Source organism: Lycorma delicatula, chromosome 1, assembly GCF_047948215.1.
Source record: "Lycorma delicatula isolate Av1 chromosome 1, ASM4794821v1, whole genome shotgun sequence".
In the NCBI taxonomy this organism is placed as follows: domain Eukaryota; kingdom Metazoa; phylum Arthropoda; class Insecta; order Hemiptera; family Fulgoridae; genus Lycorma; species Lycorma delicatula.
In genome coordinates this window covers 36,356,515-36,382,311 of record NC_134455.1, presented here as the reverse complement: position 1 = coordinate 36,382,311, position 25,797 = coordinate 36,356,515, and the positions used below count along the sequence as shown (strand labels likewise).

Genomic DNA, 25,797 nt, shown 5'->3' with positions numbered 1-25,797 from the left:
ATTATTTTCCTATGCTGTGATATATGTAAGAAATTAAAAAAAAATTCTATAACTCTCTAAATAAATATTTTATTCTTACCACTCACAATAATACAATATATTGATCATGTTAATAATAGGTAGATATGCGACTACATGCATAAAAATGTAACAGGATTTCCTTGAAAGGATCAAGGGAAACTGAAGTATAACATTGATAGAACAGCATCACAAAATAAATTATTAGACAAAATTTATACATTTAATACACAAAATACATTACATAAATACATTTAGACTGAAATGTATAGTACAGCGAAATGTAACAGGAGGAAAAAATGTCATACAAAGCAACAGGTAACAGGTGCTGTCATCTTGTTGTTTCATCCCCTACAATACTAATGTTCCAAAATGCCCACACATTTTCTGTCGGTAACCATTGTTATGGAAGCGAGTATGTTTGATGTCAAGCATCTAAAACAATATGCAGTGATTGAATTTTTAATGATGTTATTGACATTCATCATTATTTAAAAGCCATTTATGGTGATGCAACTATTGATTGAAGTACTGCGATTAAATTTGTGAGGGCAATAAAATTTTGTTACATCAGAAGCTGGTAAAGTGAATATTATATATGAGTACTTGCTTAATATATGAATATTATTTATCACTACTTGTAGTGATTGAGGTTCGTCCTCAACCAGTTTCTTTGAATGATGAGAAGCACCAAAAAGAGATAGATGAATTGACTGTCGCATCACCATCCAGATAGGCATATTGAAAGAACAAGTAGGACACATTATTGCACACTGGACTATCAAAAAGTTTGTTCATGGTGGATGGCAGCAAATTCACAAAAAAGAACAAACAAGTAAAGGAATGTTGTGAACAGCTTCTGAAACGTTACTGTGATAAGCAAGATGACTTCTTTTTCAATACTATGTAAAAGATGAAACTTGGAAGCATCATTACGACCTGGAAGAAAAACAGCAAAGCATGTATAATTTTTTTGCAATTTTTTGCAAATTTTGATTTTTAAGTTTAGTTTTTCAACAAAAATTTTTATACCGGTACTATACTTGCCATAACCAAAAAATTCAAAACACAACCTTTTGCAAAAATATTTCTTGAAAATGTTCTGGGATTACAAACATTTGTACACATAAATGACTACCTGAAGGTACCTTACTAACTAACTGGTTTGACCATAAATTTTGTGTGATACATAGAGACATTAAAAAAACACATTAGAAGAATGTTTGTGTGTTGTGTTCAATAATCCACAGAGTTGATGTTAATGCTTGGCCACATGTATCAAGTGCAACCACACAGACCCTTGTAAGTTGAAATTTGAACCTATTCCACACCATCGTGGATAAATTAATGAAGTTTTTATAGAAAATAAAATTTAATTTTATGTCACATTTACTACATTGATTATCTGTTTTCAACTCTGCGAGTTATGAGCGACTATGTATTACATTTCAGCTGCTAATATTACTACAAAATTAATAACAATTTTGGAGGTTAATGAAAATGTTGAGTACAGATTTATAAATTATTTGTCTAAGTTTAGAAACTGTAAACAAATAAATGCCTAGTAGTTCTACTTGCAGTATCTGAAGAAGTATTGGCATTACTAATAGTACATTGGGGAGTATGGTTACCTGGGAAACAGAAATATTTAGTTCTGTTTGGTCAAAATTGATTGAAAAATTCCTTAATCACACAACTAGAACTGTAGAGAAAGTTAAAATTAGAATCCTCACATATTATGACGAATAAAGATATCTGCAACTATACCAAAATTGTAGTTTCAAGCAAAAATTAAAATTCCCAACATATATATGCAGTTCAATAAGAGTACAAAGTTTGAAACTACCTAGCTGAGAAATTGCTTCTGTGCTGGTCAACTAATGCTCAGAAAGTCATGTAAATCTGGTGAATCTTTGGAAAGAAGTATTTCAACTTTTTTGGTTTTATTTTTTAACCAATGAAATATTTCAATGGGAAATCTTAATTTTAGTGTAGTTATTGTTTTTTGAATAGGAGGTATTGGAGTGATATTTTAAGAAGATTAAGATCATTCTGACTGCAAATGTTATGTATATTAATGTAATTTTATTTTCAGGTAGAGAATTGTTAATATTGTTTATTAAACCAGAGATAATTGCAATACTGATGCAGGTCGTGTATAAAGAATTTAAGAGGAGAGTAGTCTCAATGATCCTTCCTTGTCATTAATAAAAAAAATCATTCTCATAATTTTCAGCAAACTTTCATTTAGAGTGTACTATGCCATCTGAATTTAAATTTAACAATGACATCTACGTATAGCACATGAACCAGTTTAGATTCATATAGGAACAATAAAACACTGCACATTTGTATAATGTTTTATTGTTTAGAAAGTTTAGTGTTTTATTGTTCCTATATGGATCTTACATGTTTATTGTTCTTATGTGATCAATCATCTTTCTTTTGGGTTGGTTTAAAAATCAACGTGTCAAACCTGCAAAGGATGTCTGTGTGTAACAGCCTTGCATGGTCCAGCTTCTTTTGTGAATAAATTTTAGGCTAACACATATACTATAGGCCAGACTTGGCACCATGATTTTTTTGTTTCATCTAGGTGAAATCGGAGCTTAAAGGAATATGTTTTGAATAAGTTGATCCGGTAAACAAAAAAACACCAGCTGCGCTAAAAAAAAACAACTGACAGAAACTTATCTGCTTCAAGCCTTCAATCAGTGGAAAACAAAATTGTATTCATGTGAAAGTGAAAATGGGGAGACAAGCATTGAAAGTGTAATGTATAAAAATAAAGGTGAGTTATTCTATCAATCTTGTTATTCAATAGGCACACCTCGAACAGTAAAATTATACTAATTAATTAGATTACAAATTTTGCTTCAATAATATTTAGTTATCGATCTGTTTGTGCCAAGAAAATTCACATTTTCTGCATAGGTATGATTTTGATTAAAAGATAAGAGGGTCATTCAACAATTAAACAGACAAACATTTTCAGTAAAGGAAACCCTTAATGCAGGCAATTGAAACTTTTGTTAAGTGTTAGTTGGCAACCTTGCAAAGAGTGTTAGCAGTTCAATTAATATTTACATAAACATAACCTTAAAGTCTTAGTTATGATGGTGTATCCAAACGAAGAAAGTACTTTTGAAGAACCGCGTTCTGTAATCCAAATTTTATTTTCGAAAAGTGTACAACCATCAGAAATATTCTCTCGAATGAATAAACAATATGGGGTAGTTGCATGAACCATGCGAGTTTTTATGCATGAGTTGAAAAGTTTAAAAGTGGTCACAAAAGCGTGACCGATGAGCACATTTTGTGTGCCCAGTAACAGTGTCGACCTCAGCGTTAGATTCTCGTATTGATTCACTTATCCAAGAAGACCGACGACTTACACTACTACAAATTGCTGACAAATGTTGAGTAAGTGTTGGCATAACTCACTTCATCATTAAAAACAAACTGAATTACCATAAGACCTGTGCAAGGTGGGATTGGGATTTTAGAGACCTTACTGTTTGTAAAAAATCTAGAGATTTTGCATTTGCACCAAACTCAAAAATTGTTTCAATAACAGAGGTGACATATTTGGACAGGATTTTAACCTGTAATGAGACTTGGAACATCATTTTGAGCTGGAGTTCAAGTGTCAAAGCATGTAGTTGAATCATCGTGAATCACCTATCCGTAAGAAATTCAAAACACAACCATCGGCTGGTAAGGTCATGTTAACCATATTTGGAGTGCCCATGGTCCGATCTTATGTAATTATTTGGAGGAGCAATGCACTATCAACAGCTTATACTACTCAGCTATGATTGAGAACAAAGTCAAGCCCGCATTGACGAGAGAATATCCGGGATAGCAGAGGAAAGGCATGCTTCTTCTTCAAGACAATGCTCAACCTCACATGGCACAACTGACACTGAAAACTATTGGCAAAGTGGGTTGAGAGCTCCTACCTCATCCTCCTTACAGCCCTGACCTTGCCTCTTCAGATTTTTATCTGTTTGGTCCGATGAAAGAAGCTTTGCATGGCATCAAGTTCAATGACAACAAAGAGGTAAAGAAAAAGAACAAAACTGGCTTCGCGATCAAGGTAAAGCATTCTTCACTAAGGGGATAAGAAGACTTGTAAAACGATAGAAAAAATGCAGAAAAGTTGGCGGGGAATGTGGAAAACTAGATAAAAAAATTATATTTATTTGATAAACCATATTTACTGAACAGCTATACATCTGTTTGTTTATTGAATGACCCTCATAATGTATGACTTGAATAGATTTTCAGTTTATATCAGTCGGTAAAGTGAATAAAAAGAAGTTGATGCTACCACTATGGTATTTCTAAGTTGCAACTTCCTTTGGCGTGAATAAAAGTAAGTTACAATTACCCCCTATAGTTGCAACTTTGTTTTTCCAGCAAGTTAGTTACAACTTCAGTTTTGATGTGAATAAAATGAAGATACAACTACTTAAGTGTAGTTATAACTTCATTATTTCAGAATATGAGAAAGGGCACACTCCACTTTGTCAGTAACTTCAGTCAGTTGTCTGACAGGGCGATGTTCATACAAGTGAGGAAGAGGGAAACATATAAAGAAAGAAGAATTATGAGTAGTTGTAAGGAGCTAATACATTTTGAGACTGAAAGCATTGAGATTCTAATATCAGAATTCATCCCAAATAGAGATGAAATTCTAAGAAAAGTGCCATTTCAAGAAATCACATGGAAATATTTTTATGTTATACTGCTAATCCTGGATTTCAGAGTGGAGTGAGTGGCAGAAGATTTTGGAATAGACTGATCAACACTGTTTAAAAGTATTAACAACGTTATGGGTAATATAAATGAAAGAGCTCGTAACTGGATTCATTTTCCTAGTACAACACAACAGATGAATAATACAAAGACACTGTGTCAAATGCACTATCATTTACAAACTGTTGTTGATGCATTAGATTGCATCCAGATAGAAATAAATAAAACCATGAATTTTCAGGGATTAATGTATTAATCACAAGGATTATGCTAGTGTAAATGTTCATGCGACATGTGATGCAGAGGAAATGTTTATGAGTGACTGAGTGACTGCTGTACAAAATACAAGAATATGGAGAATGAGTGATACTCAGGACACAATCTCCTGACATGCCATCAATGCTTGTTTGCTAGGCAAGTCCGGCTATGGTACATTTCCGTGGCTGATCATGCCATTAAAGACACCTGAAGGTGACATTCAGCATCAATTTAACAGCAAACACACTAAAGAAAGAGTCATAATAGAAAGAGTGTTTGAGCAGATCAAAGGATCCCAATTCTTTGTAATACCTTAAACACTTATTTGATTTCAAGGACTTGGAAGAAGGTGGAGAGGAAGATGAGTTCCATAAAGAGGAAGTTGGCAGAAAGGTACATGAAAATAATGCGACAAAATTTTGTGGGGAACAGAAGGGGTGGAATATGTTACATTTTATTTAATTTATGTATTGTCTCAATGAAGAATTTAATATTTTATCATTTGTAATGTTATATGTTGCATGTTGAATTTAAATCTATTGTTTAGAATACACATTGTATAGCCTCAATAGAAGTACAGTCTGTTTATAAAGTCATTGTTATCGGTTTCTAAAAAATAATGAGAATAATAAAAATATAGAAAATTAAAATTATATTCTGATATCGGCAATGACCTGCTACATTACTGGTTGGCCTGTCAATATTACATTTCAGTCACAGCCCAGTGCTTGGTGCCACACCGGCAATGTCAATCATTTGGTTGTCGACTAGAACTGTGGCTACAACGTTTAGGCTTGTCACACTCTGCCATAGACAGGCACAGGACCTAGCTATACTCACGGCCAGCATGGTGACAACAGCTAAGCTATTAACTCGTGTGTACAGCTAGATCATGCAAATTATACTGGCCTAAATTTCTATTTTTTATTCATATTTATTTTTTGGTTCTGAAGGCAAAATAAAGAGGATAATGCATACAGTAGTTAATTATTATTTTAATTTGAAATTTCATAAAAACAAACGTCTAGGGTTATGTCAGTCTGTATTTGAATATCAAAATTGTTTTTACTTGGTTTTTACAATTTTTTTTCTCTTTCTCTATCTGGATTTTCTGCAGTTTTGCTGAATTGCTGCAACAAGACCAGAGTTGAGAAGTTGATAAGTCTTTTGTTTCTTCATTTTCATAGGACATCATCTTCTTCATTTGGTCTTGCATGAGACTTTGTAGATGTGGTAATCGGGTGTTACACAACTTGTGAATATGTAAACTTATTAACTGAAGAAGTTGGAAGGACGCTGCAATCATCACTGCTATTATGCTACGAAGCTATTATATACAGTTTGCTGTGGTATCCCAACGGAAATACTTCCATGCACTTTTGAGTATACTGGATTTTCTCTTTTATCTAATATTAATATAAACATTTTTCCAATTTTTGTTTCCCGTTGTTTTTTATAGTTCTCTTTTTTATTTTGGTCTTCATCTTCTGTAAAACTTTCTTCATTTCAGCTGCTGAGATTAATCTCAGTACTTTGGGAATATATTCTACATATGCCTTCTCACACCTTTATTTTTTCATTAATAACTTTGGCACTCTTCTTTTCAAACAACACAGGATATTCTGTGAGTAATTAAGAGGAATAAATATCTGTCCACAGTGTTCTTAGCATCCCCTTCATCTTCATTTGATGACATTTTAAACTAAGGCAAGAATTCTAGGACAATAAATGAATTTTCCTCTTATGAGCCATGGCAGCATACTGAACTAAAATTAACTAGGAGGGAGGAGCAGTGATGGTTGGGAGGCAGGGGGAACAACGAACAATTAGCAACATGAAACATAGTTACTGCTGCACTATAGTTATAACTACTCATACAGGTGGCGCATGAAATGGTCCAACATTTGGTTTTGTTAAAAAAATATTTATTTGAAACGCAATACAAAAAATTAAAATATAACGTGTTTACTATATACCTATAGATTATGTTCTGCTTATCACATGTTCAATACAACCAACATCATGTCTAGCAACTTCTTCAACACAAACTCCTATGTTGTTAATAACTCAACAACACATATCCTTGGTTATCTCGTTGCACACCTCAATGATCAGCACTTGCAGTTCATCACTGTACAAGGATGTTTAGGGAAAATGTTTTCCTTTTCAAATTCCCTAAGAAAATAATCACACGGATTCAAATCAGGACTGTTCTGTACACACACAAAACAATTAGGAAATCAGTTTGAAATGGCATTTGCATTAAAAGTGTCATGCAGAAATTCTAGAACAACATTAGCTATGTATGGTCTGGCTCCTTCCTGCATGATCCTCTTGTTTTCTAATTGAAACCATTTTGCAAGAAGCTGAGGAACAAATTATTATGCCGCATGTATAATGTTCACTGTTCTCTGTCCATTCAAAAAAGAATGGTCCTATTACCGATCACTTGGGATAGCGGCGTATACCATAATTCTTGGAGGGTGATGCATCTTTTCATGAAGCACATGTGGATTTTTGGAAGCCCAAAAATGCATATTTTGTTTGTTACCAACCCCATCTCTGTGAAAATGTGCTTTATCTGAAAACCAAACATTGTTCAATAATACGTCTCAGTTCACAACCCATTCAGCAAATGCCACTCTTTGATGTTTGTTTTTACTTTTACTTGTACAGATACAAATGCAAATCGGTTTTTTAAATTCAAAGTACAAGAATTTATTTTATGCAGCTTCTTGTACCCCTAGTATTCGCCTAGAAATCCCATGATGTGCTGCTGTTTTTTTTTGTTGATTTACTCAGGCTCCTCGGCAATACTGCTCTGACAGCTTTGACATTCTGTGGAGAAGAAACACTGGCAGACCGTTCGCGCTTACTCTCAAATACTGAACCATCACTATTAAATTTTTACATGAAGTCTACATACTGTTTTGAATGAGGACGACCACCAAATGTGCATGAAACCGTCTTTGTATAAGCACCACGCTTTTCATTTCATTAAAAAAAACACTATCTTTATGCACTGTTCAGTAGTCAATCTTCCTTTGTCAGTCATCTTGGAACGATACACAAACAGTGCACTCGGAAAGAGAAGAGACTGATAATCATGAACTGCTGTCACTTCTGCCATCAAAAAACACATTAATAATTATTAACCTAAACAACTGTTGTCAAAACAAATGTTGGATCACTTTGTACGCCACCATGTAGTTGTATCCTCAGTTTTTCCAGATACCACTCCTGTCAAGATAAATACAGGAGAGTTTGTTTTTGTAGAGTAGAGTAGAGTTTGTTTATTTAATTTGATTTAAAGCTATCACTACACCCTAGATTCTGCAATGAAGTTGCTACATTTCATTCACTTCACCCAATATGTTTTTTGCAGTTTCTTAAATAAAATAAATTTAACCATGCTACAAAAAAATTTCAATAAGATAGTGAAGGTGGTGGTCAAAGACAGCACTCCTGCTTGTGGCAGTTAACTTCTATTTTTTTTTCTTGTTTAGCCTCCGGTAACTACCGTTTAGATAATTCTTCAGAGGATGAATGAGGATGATATGTATGAGTGTAAATGAAGTGTAGTCTTTTGTACATTCTCAGTTTGACCATTCCTGAGATGTGTGGTTAATTGAAACCCAACCACCAAAGAACATCGGTATCCACGATCTAGTATTCAAATCCATGTAAAAATATCTGGCTTTGCTAGGACTTGAACGCTGTAACTCTCGACTTCCAAATCAGCTGATTTGGGAAGACGCGTTAACCACTAGACCAACCCGGTGGGTTTTGTGGCAGTTAACTATTTATCTCTACCTTACTTTGGTAATAACTGCCTCAAAAAATGGTAACATTTTATCACTTTCAACCCAATCATCACAGAGATTAATACAATCAACACAACTGAAGTAGAAGCTCCAAAATAAAACTGAATTGAACAGAAATCAATTCAGAAGGTAAGAAGGTACATTCTCTCCTTGTGACACAATTTGTTATGTATCTTTTTCAGACACCAAATTGGGTAAGAGAAATCAGATCGTTAAGTGTGACAAAAACATTCTTGTTAACGGAACGCAATGCAAGAATAGCGAGAGTTTCAATATTTCTCCGTACAGATCGAAGAGCCTGGACAATGTCCCTTGCTGCTGTATCTTTCTATTATCGGGCAGATTTCATCAGTTATTTAATGGCGGTTATAAATTTTAAGTTTTATTTATGAACGGATTTGGTAATTTGTGTTCCTATCCATATGGACCAGCGTGAAATTTATTTACTGGTTCTGATTGTGACAGAAGCTTTTGAGCCTAGTAATCCCAGCGTGATTCCCCTTCAGTCCATCCGCTGAAGTCCTTTTGGTACCAGCACCTATGGGCTAGCAGGAGTGCCCCTAACGGAGCCCTAGTTATTTGAAGGGAGAAATGCACCCCGTTCTCCGGAGGGAGTCGCATATGCTGACTAAATGAAATTGTGGTCTCTTTGTGGGACGGTGTGGGGTGTTGTCTAGCTTTTTATAGTTTTAACAAAATTTAATTGCGAAAACGGTCACCTTCGTGGCCGGAATTTTAGTTTCCATTTATAGGTTACGCGATTTATTTATAAAGGCTCCTAAGCCTGCTTCGTCATTTTTTGACTCTCGTACCGCCTTTTCACGATGGTTCGTTTAATATGGCATGAGGCCATTTTCTTATACCCTGTGGAGTACGGTCCTCTCAGCACATGTCCCAGAGATGGACGTGTTCGGACACAGCCACTCTCCTGAACAGTCTGCGTGCCTGCGCCACCCCCACCATGGATACAGTGTGTAGTCCCGCATTGTAGCGAAGAGTGATGTTTCTGACGAACCATGGTGCTCCAAATATCATCCGCAACGCTATGTTTTGGACGGCTTCTAATTTCTTTTGAAGCATGGAGTTCAACAAAACTCCCCATGCAGGGTAAGCATATGTTAAATCGGCAGGACGTATAGCCGAAAAATGAGCAATTTGGTCGCCAGTGGATATGGGCTGGCACTGTTTAGTACTGGGTATAGTGAGGCCCTGACTGCCTTTGCCCTTTAGGTCACATATTTAACATGTTCTCCTAAGGTATGCCGTTTATCCAGGACTACTCCCAGGTACTTGATTGTTTTCCCACAGGGGATTTTCTCTCCTGAGATTTCCTGCTGTCTGGCTGGAGCATGTGTCTTGTATGTGAACATCACTGCCACCGATTTTTTACCGTTGACCTTGATTCTCCACATATCGAGCCACGGCTGTACTAGATCCATTTGCCATTGGAGTCTCTCGATCGTGTAATCTACACTTCCAGACTCATAATAATATGCCATGTCGTCTGCATAAAGAGTTGTTTTGACTCCTTCCGACAGCGGCATATCGTTGACGTAGGCCATGTACAAGAACGGCGAAAGCACTGCTCCTTGGGGGACTCCAGCGGCTACATTTCTTGTGGAGGAGATTGTTCCCCCTACGCATGCAACAAATTGTCGGTCTAGTAAATAGACCATATCAATCTGACATAGACAATCTGAACTACACACAGTAGTTATTTCATTAAATAATTCGGCAAATGCATTGCAGAATAAATATTAAATATTCAAAGAATATAATTTACAATAATTTATTATTATAAATAGAAACGCTACATGCGATACCAAAAAACAGGATTACAAATTTTATACGAGAAGACAAAAATGATGATACAAAGAAAACAATACAGCAAAAACATTAGAAATTAAATACAATAAGTAAACGATAAATAGGAATGAAAAGTTCAAATATTTTGGAGAAATAAATCACCCTGACAGGTTTTTTGAATGAATCATTAAAGAACAGAGACAGAAAAATGGAACTAGCGTACTAACCCTGCAGAAAAATCTACAACAAAAAGTCTATTTCAATAAATGTAAAAGTCAAACACTACAACACTGTAATCAAGCCCGAAGCATCTATGCCATAGAATATGCACACCCATAAACAACAAAAATAGACTGGAACACAAAGAAAAGTTTTAAGAAAGATTCCCGGACCAATCAAGACTGATGGAAACTATAACATTAAATGTGGAACTTCAAAAAATTCTGAAGAAATCACTACAATCTTTAAGATAATAAGATTACAATTTTTTGTACATATTAGAAGAATATGTTCAAATATGACCTAGAAAAGGCATTCGATAACGTAGACTGGAATAAAATGTTCAGCATTTTAAAAAAGTTAGGGTTCAAATACAGAGATAGAAGAACAATTGCTAACATGTACAGGAACCAAACAGCAACAGTAATAATTGAAGAACATAAGAAAGAAGCTGTAATAAGAAAGGGAGTCCGACAAGGATGTTCCCTATCTCTGTTACTTTTTAATCTTTACATGGATCTAGCAGTTAATGATGTTAAAGAACAATTTAGATTCGGAGTAACAGTACAAGGTGAAAAGATAAAGATGCTACGATTTGCTGATGATATAGTAATTCTAGCCAAGAGTAAAAAGGATTTAGAAGAAACAATGAACGGCATAGATGAAGTCCTACGCAAGAACTATCGCATGAAAATAAACAAAAAGAAAACAAAAGTAATGAAATGTAGTAGAAATAACAAAGATGGACCACTGAATGTGAAAATAGGAGGAGAAAAGATTATGGAGGTAGAAGAATTTTGTTATTTGGGAAGTAGAATTACTAAAGATGGACGAAGCAGGAGCGATATAAAATGCCGAATAGCACAAGCTAAACGAGCCTTCAGTAAGAAATATAATTTGTTTACATCAAAAATTAATTTAAATATCAGGAAAAGATTTTTGAAAGTGTATGTTTGGAGTGTCGCTTTATATGGAAGTGAAACTTGGCGATCGGAGTATCTGAGAAGAAAAGATTAGAAGCTTTTGAAATGTGGTGCTATAGGAGAATGTTAAAAATCAGATAGATGGATAAAGTGACAAATGAAGAGGTATTGCAACAAATAGATAAAGAAAGAAGCGTTTGGAAAAATATAGTTAAAAGAAGAGACAGACTTATAGGCCACAAACTAAGGCATCCTGGAATAGTCGCTTTAATATTGGAAGGACAGGTAGAAGGAAAACATTGTGTAGGCAGGCCACGTTTGGGATATGTAAAACAAATTGTTAGGGATGTAGGATGTAGGGGGTATACTGAAATGAAACGACTAGCACTAGATAGGAAATCTTGGAGAGCTGCATCAAACCAGTCAAATGACTGAAGAAAAAAAAAAAAATTAGAAGAATGAATGAAAATAGAATAGCAAAGAAAATCTTGAATTTTTTTTGAAATTAAAATCACAGACAAAATCAAATTGGTACAAAGAGATACAAAAGCACCTAGATGAATATAATCAAGAAGAAACTAACACTAGACACAGAAACCTACAAAAAAACAATCTAACAGATCCACAGCATTCCAAGAAACTGAAAAAAGAAATACGAAAAACACATGGTCAGGGGAGAGGAAAAAGAGTTCTCCCTTACCACAAAAAAATTCTGGGACAAGAAAAAAATGGAAAAAAATGATTTTGCATGGTCCATAGTGGCCAAAATAAAATTAAAAAAAAAAAGTTTAATCACTTATTAATCTTACCTTGTCCAATAAAATAAATTTATGCTGATCAATAAATTTTTTTGACAATTCATCCACCACACCTCTAGGAAACAACAGCAATTCTTTTACATGGAAATCCTGTTCAAAAAATTTCTCTTTAACTCTTTCGCTATCTTCTTCCAAACTAGACAGAAAAATGTTATAATTCATTGGAGAAGGTAAGTGCTTCCAACCATTATCAACAAAAAACTGAATTGCATCTTCAAGAGATATTTTTAATGTATTAACAAGAGCAAAAAACTGTTCTGATAATTTGATTTTTTTAACTTCTACAGTATTTCCTTCATTCATTTTTTCTTCCTTAGTCTCAAATAGCGACAAATCTGCTTTTGATTTTCTTTTAAAAACAGCTAAAAAACCGCCATTTGTAAAGTCTCTTTCTGGTCTTGAATATATACATTTTTCCCCGCATTCATAATCAGTAGAACCAAAACTTTTCCAACCTTTGATTTTTTTTTTTACATTAATCAATGAATACCCATGTAACTTTGCACATCCTAAAACAGATTCTACAACATTCTCGTTTTCTTCAACTTGTAAAGAACACGTGGAGTAAAACACATATTTAGCTGATGGAAAATTTGATATTGCATGACGAAGTAAATAACCTTGTAAATTTGCTAATTTCTGTAATCTCCATTTATTGTTAATTGTCTTCCTAGTCATCTCAGCATCTTCAATACGGGATGTCATACCTGAAAATACATAAATAATATTTAATATCATATCCTTAAAAAATATTGATTTAATCACTTGTCTTCCATTAGTATCGAATCTGTTATTAGTATTTAACCCTCTTAGTAGATGGATTAAAAATTTAATTTCTCTTGATGGCTGCAGACTATCATATGAAAAAATCTTCAAAATACTTATAAAAATTTAAAATAAAAATTCTAAACATTCAGGAATAAAACTTTCAAATTATTCATATATAACTTAAACTACTAATTATTCAATTTCAAAAAAAAATTCATACTAAAGAAAAGTGGCCAACACTTATTTCCACTACAGACAGCATTTACAAATCAACGTTATGTATTCTCATTCCCTAATAACGTATAAATATTTTTTAATATATAACTACTTTCAATTTTGTGATTTTTTTTTTAATTTTCAGTCTATAAAAATCTTAGGAGAAAAAATATGATTAGAATTTTCTTTTCCTTTTTTAAAAGGAAGGCTTAAATTTATAAGTTTGACACTGTCACAGTTATTCTAGCATAGACAATGGTTTTGTAGAATAGCATTTCCAGTGCCTTCAGTTATGTTGATATGTAGTAGGAATGGATATATATAGTGGGCATGATGTTAGGAATGATCAGGGACTACTATGGTGCAAGGAATGAGAGAACTAAATACTGCAAAGACCACAATGTACACACAGTGTGATTTTAGGTTAATCCTTTCCACTTACAACTTAAACTGTAACTATATTTCTATGCAATCACAGAAGACATTGCTTCTTTTTTAACCATCCTGCTTTTTCTGCTATTCATTTTGGTACCTCAAACAATTACTCTCAAGACAAGTATTTAAAAAAATTAGATCCATATTTTGTCCTAGTTGATTTCATTTCAAGCAACAAAGATTTTTTCTTGCTTGTGCCAATATGGTTTTCATCTCTATCCTACTTTGGCTACCGTTTTAACTTTACTAATAAATAATAAATTTTGCAACTTCAGGTATTGTGTTTCATTATTTTAATATTCTTAAATTTTTCTTACACTCCTCACTATCCACTTTCTATCACATTTCATTACAATTGTCTTAGCATTATTTACTTCAAACTAAATTTCTCTCCGTATAATGAATACATGTGATTCAGCATTTCTTTTAATTCATTTTTTCACTAAAAATACCATTAAAATTTTTTAACACTTTTAGGTCTTTTCCTTACATAGTTACTGTAGTCTCAAATTTATACTTTAATTACTGTTGCTTCTTTAATGTGTACACTGAAAATCAACAGCGACAGACTACATTATGGATCACTCATTTTTGAATCACAGTTTGTCTTTTTCCTTTTTTTATTTTGGTACATAAGGCAAGATATTGCCTTTTTCCTCATATTTTTACCAAAGTATAAGGCAAGACTGTAAACAAATGAATCAAATTGACATGAAACTGAATTGCTGCATTACATTATATTCACTAGAGAAAGACAACAAGAACGGTATTATGTAAACTAAGGGAATACAAGGGGTTGTATTCCTGATGTTGACAGCATAGTTTCTATACCATAGGTATCTCAGGTTTAACCCACCATATTGGTCTAGTAGTGAACTCGTCATCGTAAATCAGCTGATTTTGAAGTCGAGAGATCTAAGGTTCAAATCCTAATAAAGGCAATTATGTTTATACGGATTTGAATATTACATCACAGATACCAGTGTAGTATTCAGTGGTATGATACCAACCAGTGGTCGGTACCAATCAGTGGTCAATTACCACACATCTCATGAATGGTTGACCTGAGACTGTACAAAACTATACATACATGCTTCACTTACATTCATACATATCATCCCCATTCATCTTCTGAACTAATATCTTACAGTGGTTCTGGAGGCTAAACAGAAAAAGAGAGAGTGGCGATTGAGGTTTGGATGAAGATGACGCCCAAGAGGATGATGATGGAGATGTAAGATATAGTATTAGCACTTCTTTACTTTGCAGAAAGTCCATTTCCCACAAATGCAGTTTTATTTCTTTAACTTGCTTAATGAAAGAATTTAGTTTTATATCGTACTTTTTTCATAACTCCTAGATATTAGTATTTTTAGATTATAATTTTTGACAGTTATATTCCTTTATATACTGCTTCAGCTGAGCCTACCCCATTTATATTAGATTTAATTTACAATGATATGGTGAGTCTGAATTCCATCTTTTATCTTTTCACCTTTTATAACCAAATTTTTATTTTTATAACAAAATATAATACTTTTCTCAACAAGTCACACTCTACTAGATCCCAGTTAGTTGACTTGTATTTATGCAATCCTCCTTATTTTTCCGGCCTCTGTGTTGCGAGGTAGCATCTTGGCCTTTCACCTGGAGGTCCCAAATCCGAATCCCAGTCAGGCATGGCATTTTCAAATTAGAGAAATATCAACAAACTTCTCTCTTTCTCTCTCTATCCATCACTATCCTCCGTTTTACCTTAGACAGCCATGAATAACAAAATAAAAGCTAGTCTTTTCAAGGGTATAATATGTATATATATTTTTTTGAAAATTCAAATATTTTATTAGCATAGTTACTACTGTTAACTGGTCTTAACGTGATACAGTAAAGAAAAACACCAAATGCAGTTTTATTTAGATATAAACATTTAATAAACTTCCAAAGTTTATTAAATGATTATATATAGCTGTATTTGGTGTTTTTCTTTACTAAATCATACATATGTATGTGCCAAAAAAAAAAACTTGAAAAGACAGAGCATTTTGAAAAGAAATTAAACATTCATTGGTTAAGTTATGTAGTTTTTAATATGAATAGTCAGTCTATAATATAGTTTAATATTTTTCATTGTAAACATTTGTTCCATATGAATACTTTTTTGTTGAAAAGAGCCAAATATAATTATACAAAGAAAAAGACACTGTAATTTAAATGTTTCATTAAAAGAAGCCCTGCTTCACAAATGAAACATGGAGAGTATTAAGGGGAACTCAATGATTCTAGGGAAAAAAGTAGGTTTAGTTATGTCACTACATAATCTCAAAACATTAAAGTCTAAAAAAATTCTTGTAAAATTTCAAATATAAAATTATGTTAAATCCAAGTCTTCATAGTGTTCTTTCAACTCCCTTTTCACTTTTGACAGATTACATCAATGATAATACCTATTATTGTATTTACATAGTATTTTTTTCTGATATTTTCTTACCTTATATTATTATCTAAAAATTGTCTCTCACTAAAATCTTATAAAATAGAATAATGAAAATACTTTATTTTGTGCCAATGGTTGTGCCTAGTACTGTACTACTATAATCACATTATTACATAATCAGCACTTATGTATTTGGCTTTTTAAATGATCTGTCCAAACAACTTGTGACTTTTCAGTTAGGGTCTAAAAAGGGCTAGACCCATACTGTAAAAATGGATCAATATACCATCTATCAACATCATGCTGACACTGCACAGAATATCAAATACTTCATACAGATACTACAATTTTTTATTGGAAGTTTATAGAAGTATTGAAGTACTAGAAAACAGATATGGAGGTAAGTTGTCAAAATTTGACAAATGTGGGTTTGGAAATGAACAACTCGTGGTCGCTAATCAGCGTAAATATTTAGGTACGAATATAGAATTGATGTCAACTATATAAGCTCAACTTCAGTATGGGCTGTCAAATTTGCTTTATTCTCTTTCAATAACATAAATGACAATACAGATCTTTCAGTTTTAGCAAAACTCCAGGTGTTTGATCCAGTGTCAAACAATCATCTGTTGTGAAGCAGAAATATCAAAATATGGTAAAATTATTGCAAAACTTTTCATTAAATAAATTTTTAATCTATCAAGAGATTTTCTTTCTTTAAAGCAAGATTTTTACCTGTCTTTCTGCACTGTTAGAAGGAATTTGAAAAAAGTGTACAACAAAAAGCGTATTTGAAAATTTTAAATAATATAAATTGGACTTTAAATTTGCAAGAGATACTTTCATTCTTTCTTAAATTATAGTTTATTTACATTGAATTTAAGATATTTAAGATTGCATATGAGTTTTTATTTCAGTCAGGAAAAACAAAATGATAGCTTTTAATTTAAATGAATTTCTCAATACCTCCATTTTCTTTGAATAAAAGAACTTAAAAGAGCTAAAAGAATCAATTACTGGATGCACCCTATTAGAAATCTGACTGGTCCTTCTATCATAACTGAAATCACAGATTCCAGAACCTCACAGCCATTATGTTAACACATAACTCTTTTATTTTAACTTCCAACTGATCTATATTCTTCCCAAAACTAGATGAATGATATGTACATAATGAGTTCATTAGCATGCATTGACATTAATATTAATTTCAACTTGAATTTTCTCAATGTCTTCATTAAGGATCTGGAAGAATACGAAACATTTTCTCAGAGTTAAATACGTATAAATTACATACTTAAAACTTCCCTGTTGAAATAACATGTCTGGATGTATTTGCAAGATCACAGATAAATACTGTTATTGCCAGTTATGTGGTAAACCAGCTTATGAAATTTATGTGATGAACATGCCAAACAATGAAAGAATGCTTGCTACATCATTAATGTGGAACAGAGTAAAACATATTACATCAGCACAAATACATGAATAAGAAGTAACTATCAACAATTCAATATAAAATATTCATGTTTAAAATGTACTTCTGCAAACTACTCTTTGACAAAACTTAGTAAAAATATAAAAGTCTTGGTTATTACAATGTAACAACAAGGCCATTGAAGTTATCCTGATTGTTTTAAAGTTAATCATGTTAACATTATTGAAAATAACATTAATATTTTGTTTGAGAACTGTTTTTAATAACTATATATATAAAAATCAATGTTTTTTTGTCTGTCTGTTCCAACTTAACTCGAGATCTACCAGACAGATTTGTCTAAAATTTTGCACACCTATACTTTGAAGCCCTGCGGTGAACATAGGCTAATTTTTTTGGACCTCTGACATAACGAGATTTTACAACAAAATTTAAAACACTTTATTTATTAGTTAAATAAGTTATTCCTTAGTTATTACTAAGTTTCAATTGATTTAGCGCACATGCATATGCAATTTTTACATTCATTTACAATTTTTTACAGTGTTTAAAAACATAAATAAATAGCTGCTTTTGTTTATCATGTGTGTGTTACTAATTTAAAGTGTGTAAAGTATTTAACTGCAATCTTTTAAATTTTGTGATCTTTTTTCAAAACATCATACCATGCCTAAAAGACATTCTTCAATTGGGAGAAATACAAATCCTTAAATATTATTATGGAATCCAAGTTATTCTTGATTATGTTTTCTGTAATTTTTATGAATCTCCATGAAAAGTATCCATGTAGCATTGAAAAATTTAGAATTCGTGGTCTCTAATTTTTCAAATTAAGTTATTTAAATTAAATGTAAAACTATAAAAGCGTTTAAATTGAGTCCCAAAGTTTTCAGTTACAAAATTTAGGTTGAAAATTTATTACAAAGGATAGCCGAGTAAAAATAAATCCTAACTAAGAAAAGTATTGTATTTATTTAAAAGTGATTCACGTAAAAACGTTGAAGTTATTTTTTCCAGACTGTATGCAAACATTAGAAGGTGGGGGGTTAAAAAAAAAATTAAAAATCACGTTTTTCCAAATTATCTACCGAAGATGTTTTCACAGTTGTTATTTTTTGAGGGGGGTTTGGGAGCGCAGCCCCCATGTCGGCAAATTAAAAAAAAATGAATTTTCTGTTATCAGATAATGTATCTAAATTGCATGAAATTTTTTCTAAAAACATTAAGCTCTTAACTTGGAGTAAAGTTGATAACATCAAAAATTTTCCAGTTGAAAAAAGAACTTTGGAAACCTGGAAAACCAAAGCGCCGAGTGAAGCGAGGCCTGGCTGGGAGGTCCGGTGAAGCCGGGCCGAGCGGCTAGTTTACTATAAAAATGGAAAAAAAGGTTATAGTATTTATATACCAATATATTTTTCCACAAATCCCAGCATTCAGAAAGAATAAAAAATGTTGTACTTGACTGCTATTTTCTAAAACAACAGATTAAGTTCTAGTCTGATAAGTTCAAATTTTTGTTACACTGTTTGCAGAGTTATGATATGACAAAAATTTATCTTAATTTTTGTTTCTTTAAAATTTGTTATTCAAATAGAATATGAACAAATTGTTAAATACAACTCAGTGAATTTAGATAAGAGGTTTATATTCTTTTCTTGAGTTAATGAAATGTTTAACCAAGTATACATACATTTTTTAAACAACACTCCTTTTTTTAGAGGGGATTTTTAGCAGATTTACAAGTGTTTACTAAATCTACTTTATAGAGATTTCACTACACAATCAACATATACACTGAACATAAAGGATAAGTTTAAAAAATAAAATGGTTTACAAACAAAATCATCAACTAATACAGTACCTATCTTAAATACAAAAATTAAGTATATCTGGCTTACCTGTACCAGAGCAAGAAGGATCAACAAGAATATATTTGACATCTTTACAACTATTAGGTCCAATAGATCCTGCATCGCAATTCCCAAATTCAACACAATCAACACCAAATTCAGCCAACAACTTCTTCATTGTTTCAAACCTCCTTACATCTTGTTCAATAGCATATATTTTTCTAAACAATTCAAAAATAAACATAAATTATGAAGTAAGAAATAAAATATAAAATGCTCTGATAAGACAAAACAAGATTATAACAGTAAATACTCTAGTACCTTAATTTAAGGAAAGGTTATGATATCAATAAAACTCTACAAAAATGTAAACCATGTAAACAGACATTAGCTAATAAAACATTTAGGGTTAGGTTCTGAGGGAAAAGTTGCCACAACAAATGTATTACAGTAGGATCCCAATAATTCATCACCTATTTAATTATTTCATTCAATAATTTATCACCCCTCTGGCAAATTTGTGATTTTTATTTTAGAGGTAGGTACAATACTGATGTACAAAAGTAAATTAAATTTTTAATTACTAATAAAAAGTACTCTATCTGTTTAGGCCTACAGTATAAAAATTTGCTTAATTCTGACCAATGTTTTTATATGAGTCTACTGTACATTACGCATAAATTACAGTAATCGTGTGAGAAAAGAACTGATAAAATTACTTTACACATCTTTCATTCGTATAAACATTTTCGTTTGGGCACTATTATCTAATCAGTGTTTACATATTTCTTACATGTATAGTACTTTATCAAAACTACTGTACCATGTTATTTCCTTTCTCTTTCTGAAATTCATTATAGTAGTGAACTTTGCGTCATGTGAGTCAGTTGTTTGTATCAGAGCTGTACCTATTACTGTATACTGAACTAACGATGCAAAAATCTCTAGCAAACATGGAAATTATAAAAGTTTAGAACTGACAAAAAAGTTTGAGATTCTTCAACTCCTATGTAAGGGTGAAAGTACCGTTAAACTATCATAGGAGTTTCGAGTCCCTAATACGTCAGTAAACGATATTTTAAAAAATGCTAATAAAATAGTAGAATTTATTAAGTTACTGACGGTGATGTAACAACCAGAAAAATAATAAAAACAGCAGAAAATGCTGAACTTGACGAGGCAGTGTACATTTGGTTCGCACAACGTTAAAGTCAAGGCCTACCTTTAAGTTCTCATTAATTATTGAGGCAGCTCTTCAAATGGATGAACGATTAAATGGCAATCAGATTTTAAAGCCAGCCAGGGTTGGCTAAATAGATTTAAAGCAAAGCATGGAATTCGTCAGCTTGCAATTGAGGGCGAAAAATTAAATGCTGATAGTCAGGTTGTATCTGACTATTGTGATAAATTTAGTTTCAAAATTAAAAGTTTTAATTTGAGTTGCGTGTAGGTATATAACTGCGATGAAACGGAATTGTCCTGAAATACACTTCCTAAGAAAACCTTATCATCTTCTTCCGAGAGCTCTGTGGCTGGATACAAAGTAAGGAAAGAACGTATCTCTATTCTCGTATGTTCTAACGCAAGTGGTTGTCATCGACTTCTGCTAGCTGTTACTGGCAAGTCAAAAAAACTGAGAGTTTTTAAACAAATAAATCGTGACTTATGCCAGTGAAATATTTTTTGCAACTAAGTGCTTGATGCAAGAAATTTTTAGCCAGTGGTTTTATGGCTGTTGTGCCTGAAGTCCAGCGACATCTTAAAGAGAATAATTTAACAGAAAAGGCATTACTTGTGATGGATAATGCTCGTTGCCATCCGGTCGACAAACTGGAAAAATTACATGGGAATATAATCACTGTATTTCTTCCAGCAAACACAAGCTGCTTATTTCAGCCTAAGGACCAAAGGGTCATAGTAAATGTGAAGCGATGTTATAACAAATCATTAATGCAAAATTTAATTTTTTGTGAAAATGAATTACAGGCAGAAGATTTTTGGAAACAGTACACCATAAAGGATGCAATATATAATATTGCTGATGCTTGGCAAGACATCCTGGAAAAGATGTTGAAGTTGAGGTGGAATAAACTGTGGCCTGATCAGCTTTCAGAAATAGAAAATGCAGATAAAAATTTGAAACTGAAAGAAATCAGTAATAGCATTCCTGGTTTAAATGATGTTAAAAATGAGGATAGAAGAATGGGTAAAATGAGATGACAGATTTAAGCTATGAAATATTAAATGATGAAGAAATTGTTAATCATATTAAAAATAAACAAAATTTAAAGAAAGATGTCGAAGATGAATAATTCAATGATAAGCCAGTGATTAAAATTAGCTTCAAAGAAGTCGTGGAGATACTGATGAGATGCATTGAATGGTATTCCGATCAAAAAGAAGCACAGTTGGCAAAGTTAATTGCTATGTAACAAATTCGTCAATTCACATTAGAAAAAAAAGGAAAGTTAAAATGCAAAAAAAAGTTACAGATTTCTTTAGAAAGTAAAATGACGTGTAAATATGTAAACATAAATTTAAATACAGTACTTTTTATAGATAGAAGTGCTTTGATAACAAAACATAGGCCTACAATGTTTTGTAGTTACTGTGTGTTAGTATTTGACTTACATATTACAGTGTTGTTTATGTAGTGATTTTTATGTTTAAGTGAAGTACAATATGTAAGTAATTTATATTAAAAAAATTGTGTTAGTGAACAGGTTTAATTATGTAAGTACATTACATGTTGCTGAATAATAAAATACTAAATTTCAGTAGAATACTGTAATTAAATTTTATCAATTTGCAGTCTTTTTATGACACGTTTAGTAACAGGAGGTGCAGTAATAACGGTTAAGCCAATACAGCGTTAATTTTTATGTAACCCGAATTTTGTTACGCTATTCAGTAATTCATCATTTTCGTTAATTCAGTAGCCCCTCGGTCAAAGGTGATGAATTATCAGGGTCCTCCTGTATACACAAAGATGTAACATATTTTCATTCTTTAAATAAAAATGGGTAGTAATTGAAAAAAAATCAGAAAAATAGGTCTTCTCATATTAAAGATTATTGCTTCACAAAAACTGGTTACAGTAGATTGTTCTCTTTTTTCTTTATATAGTGCCAAAAAAATCGTCATTTCCTATCAAATTCTTTTACTACAATTATGATTTATGATCTATACGTGAAATGATTTCATTGGTTTCCCTAGCCTTTTGAAAAATGCATCTTTGATTATAAAGGTAGAATAACATCTCAGATAATATCAGATAAAATATATCTTATTATTTTATTAATAATAAGATATCTTTCTTCATTAATTTTCATTAATAAGTTAAGGCTGCGACATCATTAACACCTTAAGCACTGATCCCAACAGTGTCATGAAGCCTTGGGTTACCACGACTGGCTGACAGAGAAGGGTGGGGGTCATGTCAAATGACCTTTTTTGAATCAAATGCAGCTACAAAGTGAACACCATAAGTTAAGGCTGCGACATCATCAACACCTTAAGCACTGATCCCAACAGTGTCATGAAGCCTTGGGTTACCACGACTAGAGACCACCGGTGGAAAGAAAAGAAAGGTCGAATTTGATTATAGGAAACGAAGACGTCAAACAAACAAAACCTTTTAAATCCAGACAGGTTCAAAAGAATGGATTCATGCTTTATGGAAGTGATGGTTGAAATAAATAACACTACCCCGCCGGGCACTAGCCTTTGGGTTCGTGATCCCAGGACGTCCACTCGTGGACGGATCAGAGCTCGAGATGTTTCGGGGGCGAGCAAAATGAAGCATTCAATTGGACCCAGGATTTTGCGCATTGGCTCATGGAACGTGGGTAGCATGAATGGAAAGAGCTACCAACTGGAGGATGTGATGAAGAGACGGAGATTGGATGTTCTGTGTGTCCAAGAAACAAAGTGGCGTAACCAAGCAAACAAGACCCATTTTTTGGATACGAACACATCACGGGCTCGAGAATCATCGAAATGGAGTCGGCATCATACTCTGTCAAGAGCTACAAAACAACATCGTCGATATTGGAAAAGTCAGTGACGGCCTGATGAGCATTAAGTTGGTGATCGACAGGGAAATTTGGAACATCATCAGTGCCTATGCACCTCAAACAGGATGTCCAGCAGCAGAGAAAGAGGCTTTTTGGCTTGATCTGGAGAACTTGCTAAAGAAACTGCCCAAGAACGAGAAGGTGTTTGTGGGTGCAGATCTCAACAGACATGTTGGCACACAAAATCAAGGCGATAAAAGGTGGCATGGTGGTTACGGATATGGCTACAGAAATGAGCAGGGAAATGAGATACTTCGACTTGCCAAGGCTCATGAGTTAGCGATACTGAACACGTTCTTCAGAAAACAGCCCCATCACCTGATCACTTACAGCAGCAGGGGGCCATACGACCCAGATCAATTACCATCTGTGCACTGCTGACATGAGAAAGCTTGTGAGGGATTGTAAGATCATCTTGGCAGAGGACGTTGTGGATCAACATCGTTTGTTACTGACTGAAATGCGCCTTCCAGTTGCCTCTCAAACTAAAAGCAGGTTGGTTAAAGTGGAAAAGATTCGATGGCAGAGACTGGGTACTGAACAGGGCGTGTAGCTTCTGACAGAATTGCAAGACTGGATTCATGATGTTGAGGCAGAGGCTGAACTGGATGCTGACGAGATGTGGCAGGCTTTCCAAGATGTCTGTTTGTTGAAAGCTAAAAAACTGCTTGGAGTGTCGAAAGGTCGATTGAGAAACGGAAGAGAAGCCTGGTTTTGGAAAGGTGACTCTGTTAAGAAGGCAGTGGTAGCCAAGAAATCAGCATTCAAGGCGTGGTTGAAATGTGATCCACTACTAACAATAGAAAAAGAGCGGCTCCAACAACAAAAAGTTGAAATGAAAACAGCCAAAAGAAATAGCTAAAGCCAAAGCTGCTGCATGTCAAAAGTTATATGAAGATCTCGAATCTCCGGACGGTGGTGGGATGATCTTTAAAGTGGCGTCGAAACAATGCAAAAGCAATAACTTCACCTAAGTTTATTGAGGATGCAAATGGCAGGCTGCTTACTGATGACCACGACATAACGCATAATTTGTTGAACGAGGAGTTCCCACGAACCGAATACCCATCCTGTGAACCCGTCTTAGGCGAAGAAGTGGAAGACATAACCGAATTGGATGTCGAAGCTGCACTGAAAGAAATGAAAAGAGATATAGCAGTGGGACCGGACGAAGTGCCCATAGAGCTGTGGAAGTCTGTTGGAGCGATCGGCATCCTCTTTCTTTGTATTTTGTTCAACAAAATTAAAAACGTAAGTTCGATGCCTGCGGCTTTTTGTCAGAGCTTCCTCTTGCCGTTCTTCAAAAACAAAGGAGACTCCAGAAAATGCGGCAATTACAGAGGTATAAAACTACTGTTGCACACTATGAAGCTTTGGGAAAGTCATTAACAACAGCCTGATTAAAATTGTACTGTCAAAAATTCACGTTAATCAATGTGGTTTCGTGCCTGGCAGATCAACAGTGGATGCAATTCAAGCTATGCGTATACTGGTGGAAAAGTTTAGAGACACTGCTAGGAATTTGCATATGATATTCATAGACCTCGAGAAAGCTTTCGATCGAGTACCGCGAGATTTGATATGGACGGCATTGAGAAGTCACGTGTTCCAGAACGATATGTTGAAATTATTGTGGACATGTATCATGATGCGACCACAAAGGTGAGATGCATGGAAGGAACATCAACGGCTTTTCATGTGAACATGGGGGTACACCAAGGCAGCGTGCTGAGCCCACTGCTCTTTAAAATTGTTATTAATTATCTGACATCGCACATCATGGATGAATTGCTGCTGAGCGTACTTTTTGCTGACGATGTTGGTCTCGCGAGTGAAAGTGTTGCGGTGCTACAGGATGTTTTCAGTCGCTGAAAATGTGCACTTGAAAGCCACGGTTTGAAGATCAGTGAATCCAAAACGGAATATATGTACTTGCCATTCAGCGACGCACAA

The 25,797-nt window shown here is 33.6% G+C and overlaps 1 protein-coding gene across 1 annotated transcript in view; it reads right to left on the bottom strand.

Moving 5' to 3' along the window:
* The window catches only part of Nsun5 (Nop2/Sun-like domain containing protein 5), an 81,777-nt gene that overhangs the window by 9,020 nt on the left and 46,960 nt on the right, over window positions 1–25,797 (bottom strand). The window contains exons 5-6 of the mRNA XM_075354083.1: window positions 19,817–19,989; window positions 12,619–13,334 (exon numbers count right to left, since the gene is read on the bottom strand). Of these exons, the coding sequence (XP_075210198.1) occupies window positions 12,619–13,334; window positions 19,817–19,989 (889 nt within the window). The remainder of the gene's footprint in view (window positions 1–12,618; window positions 13,335–19,816; window positions 19,990–25,797) is intronic.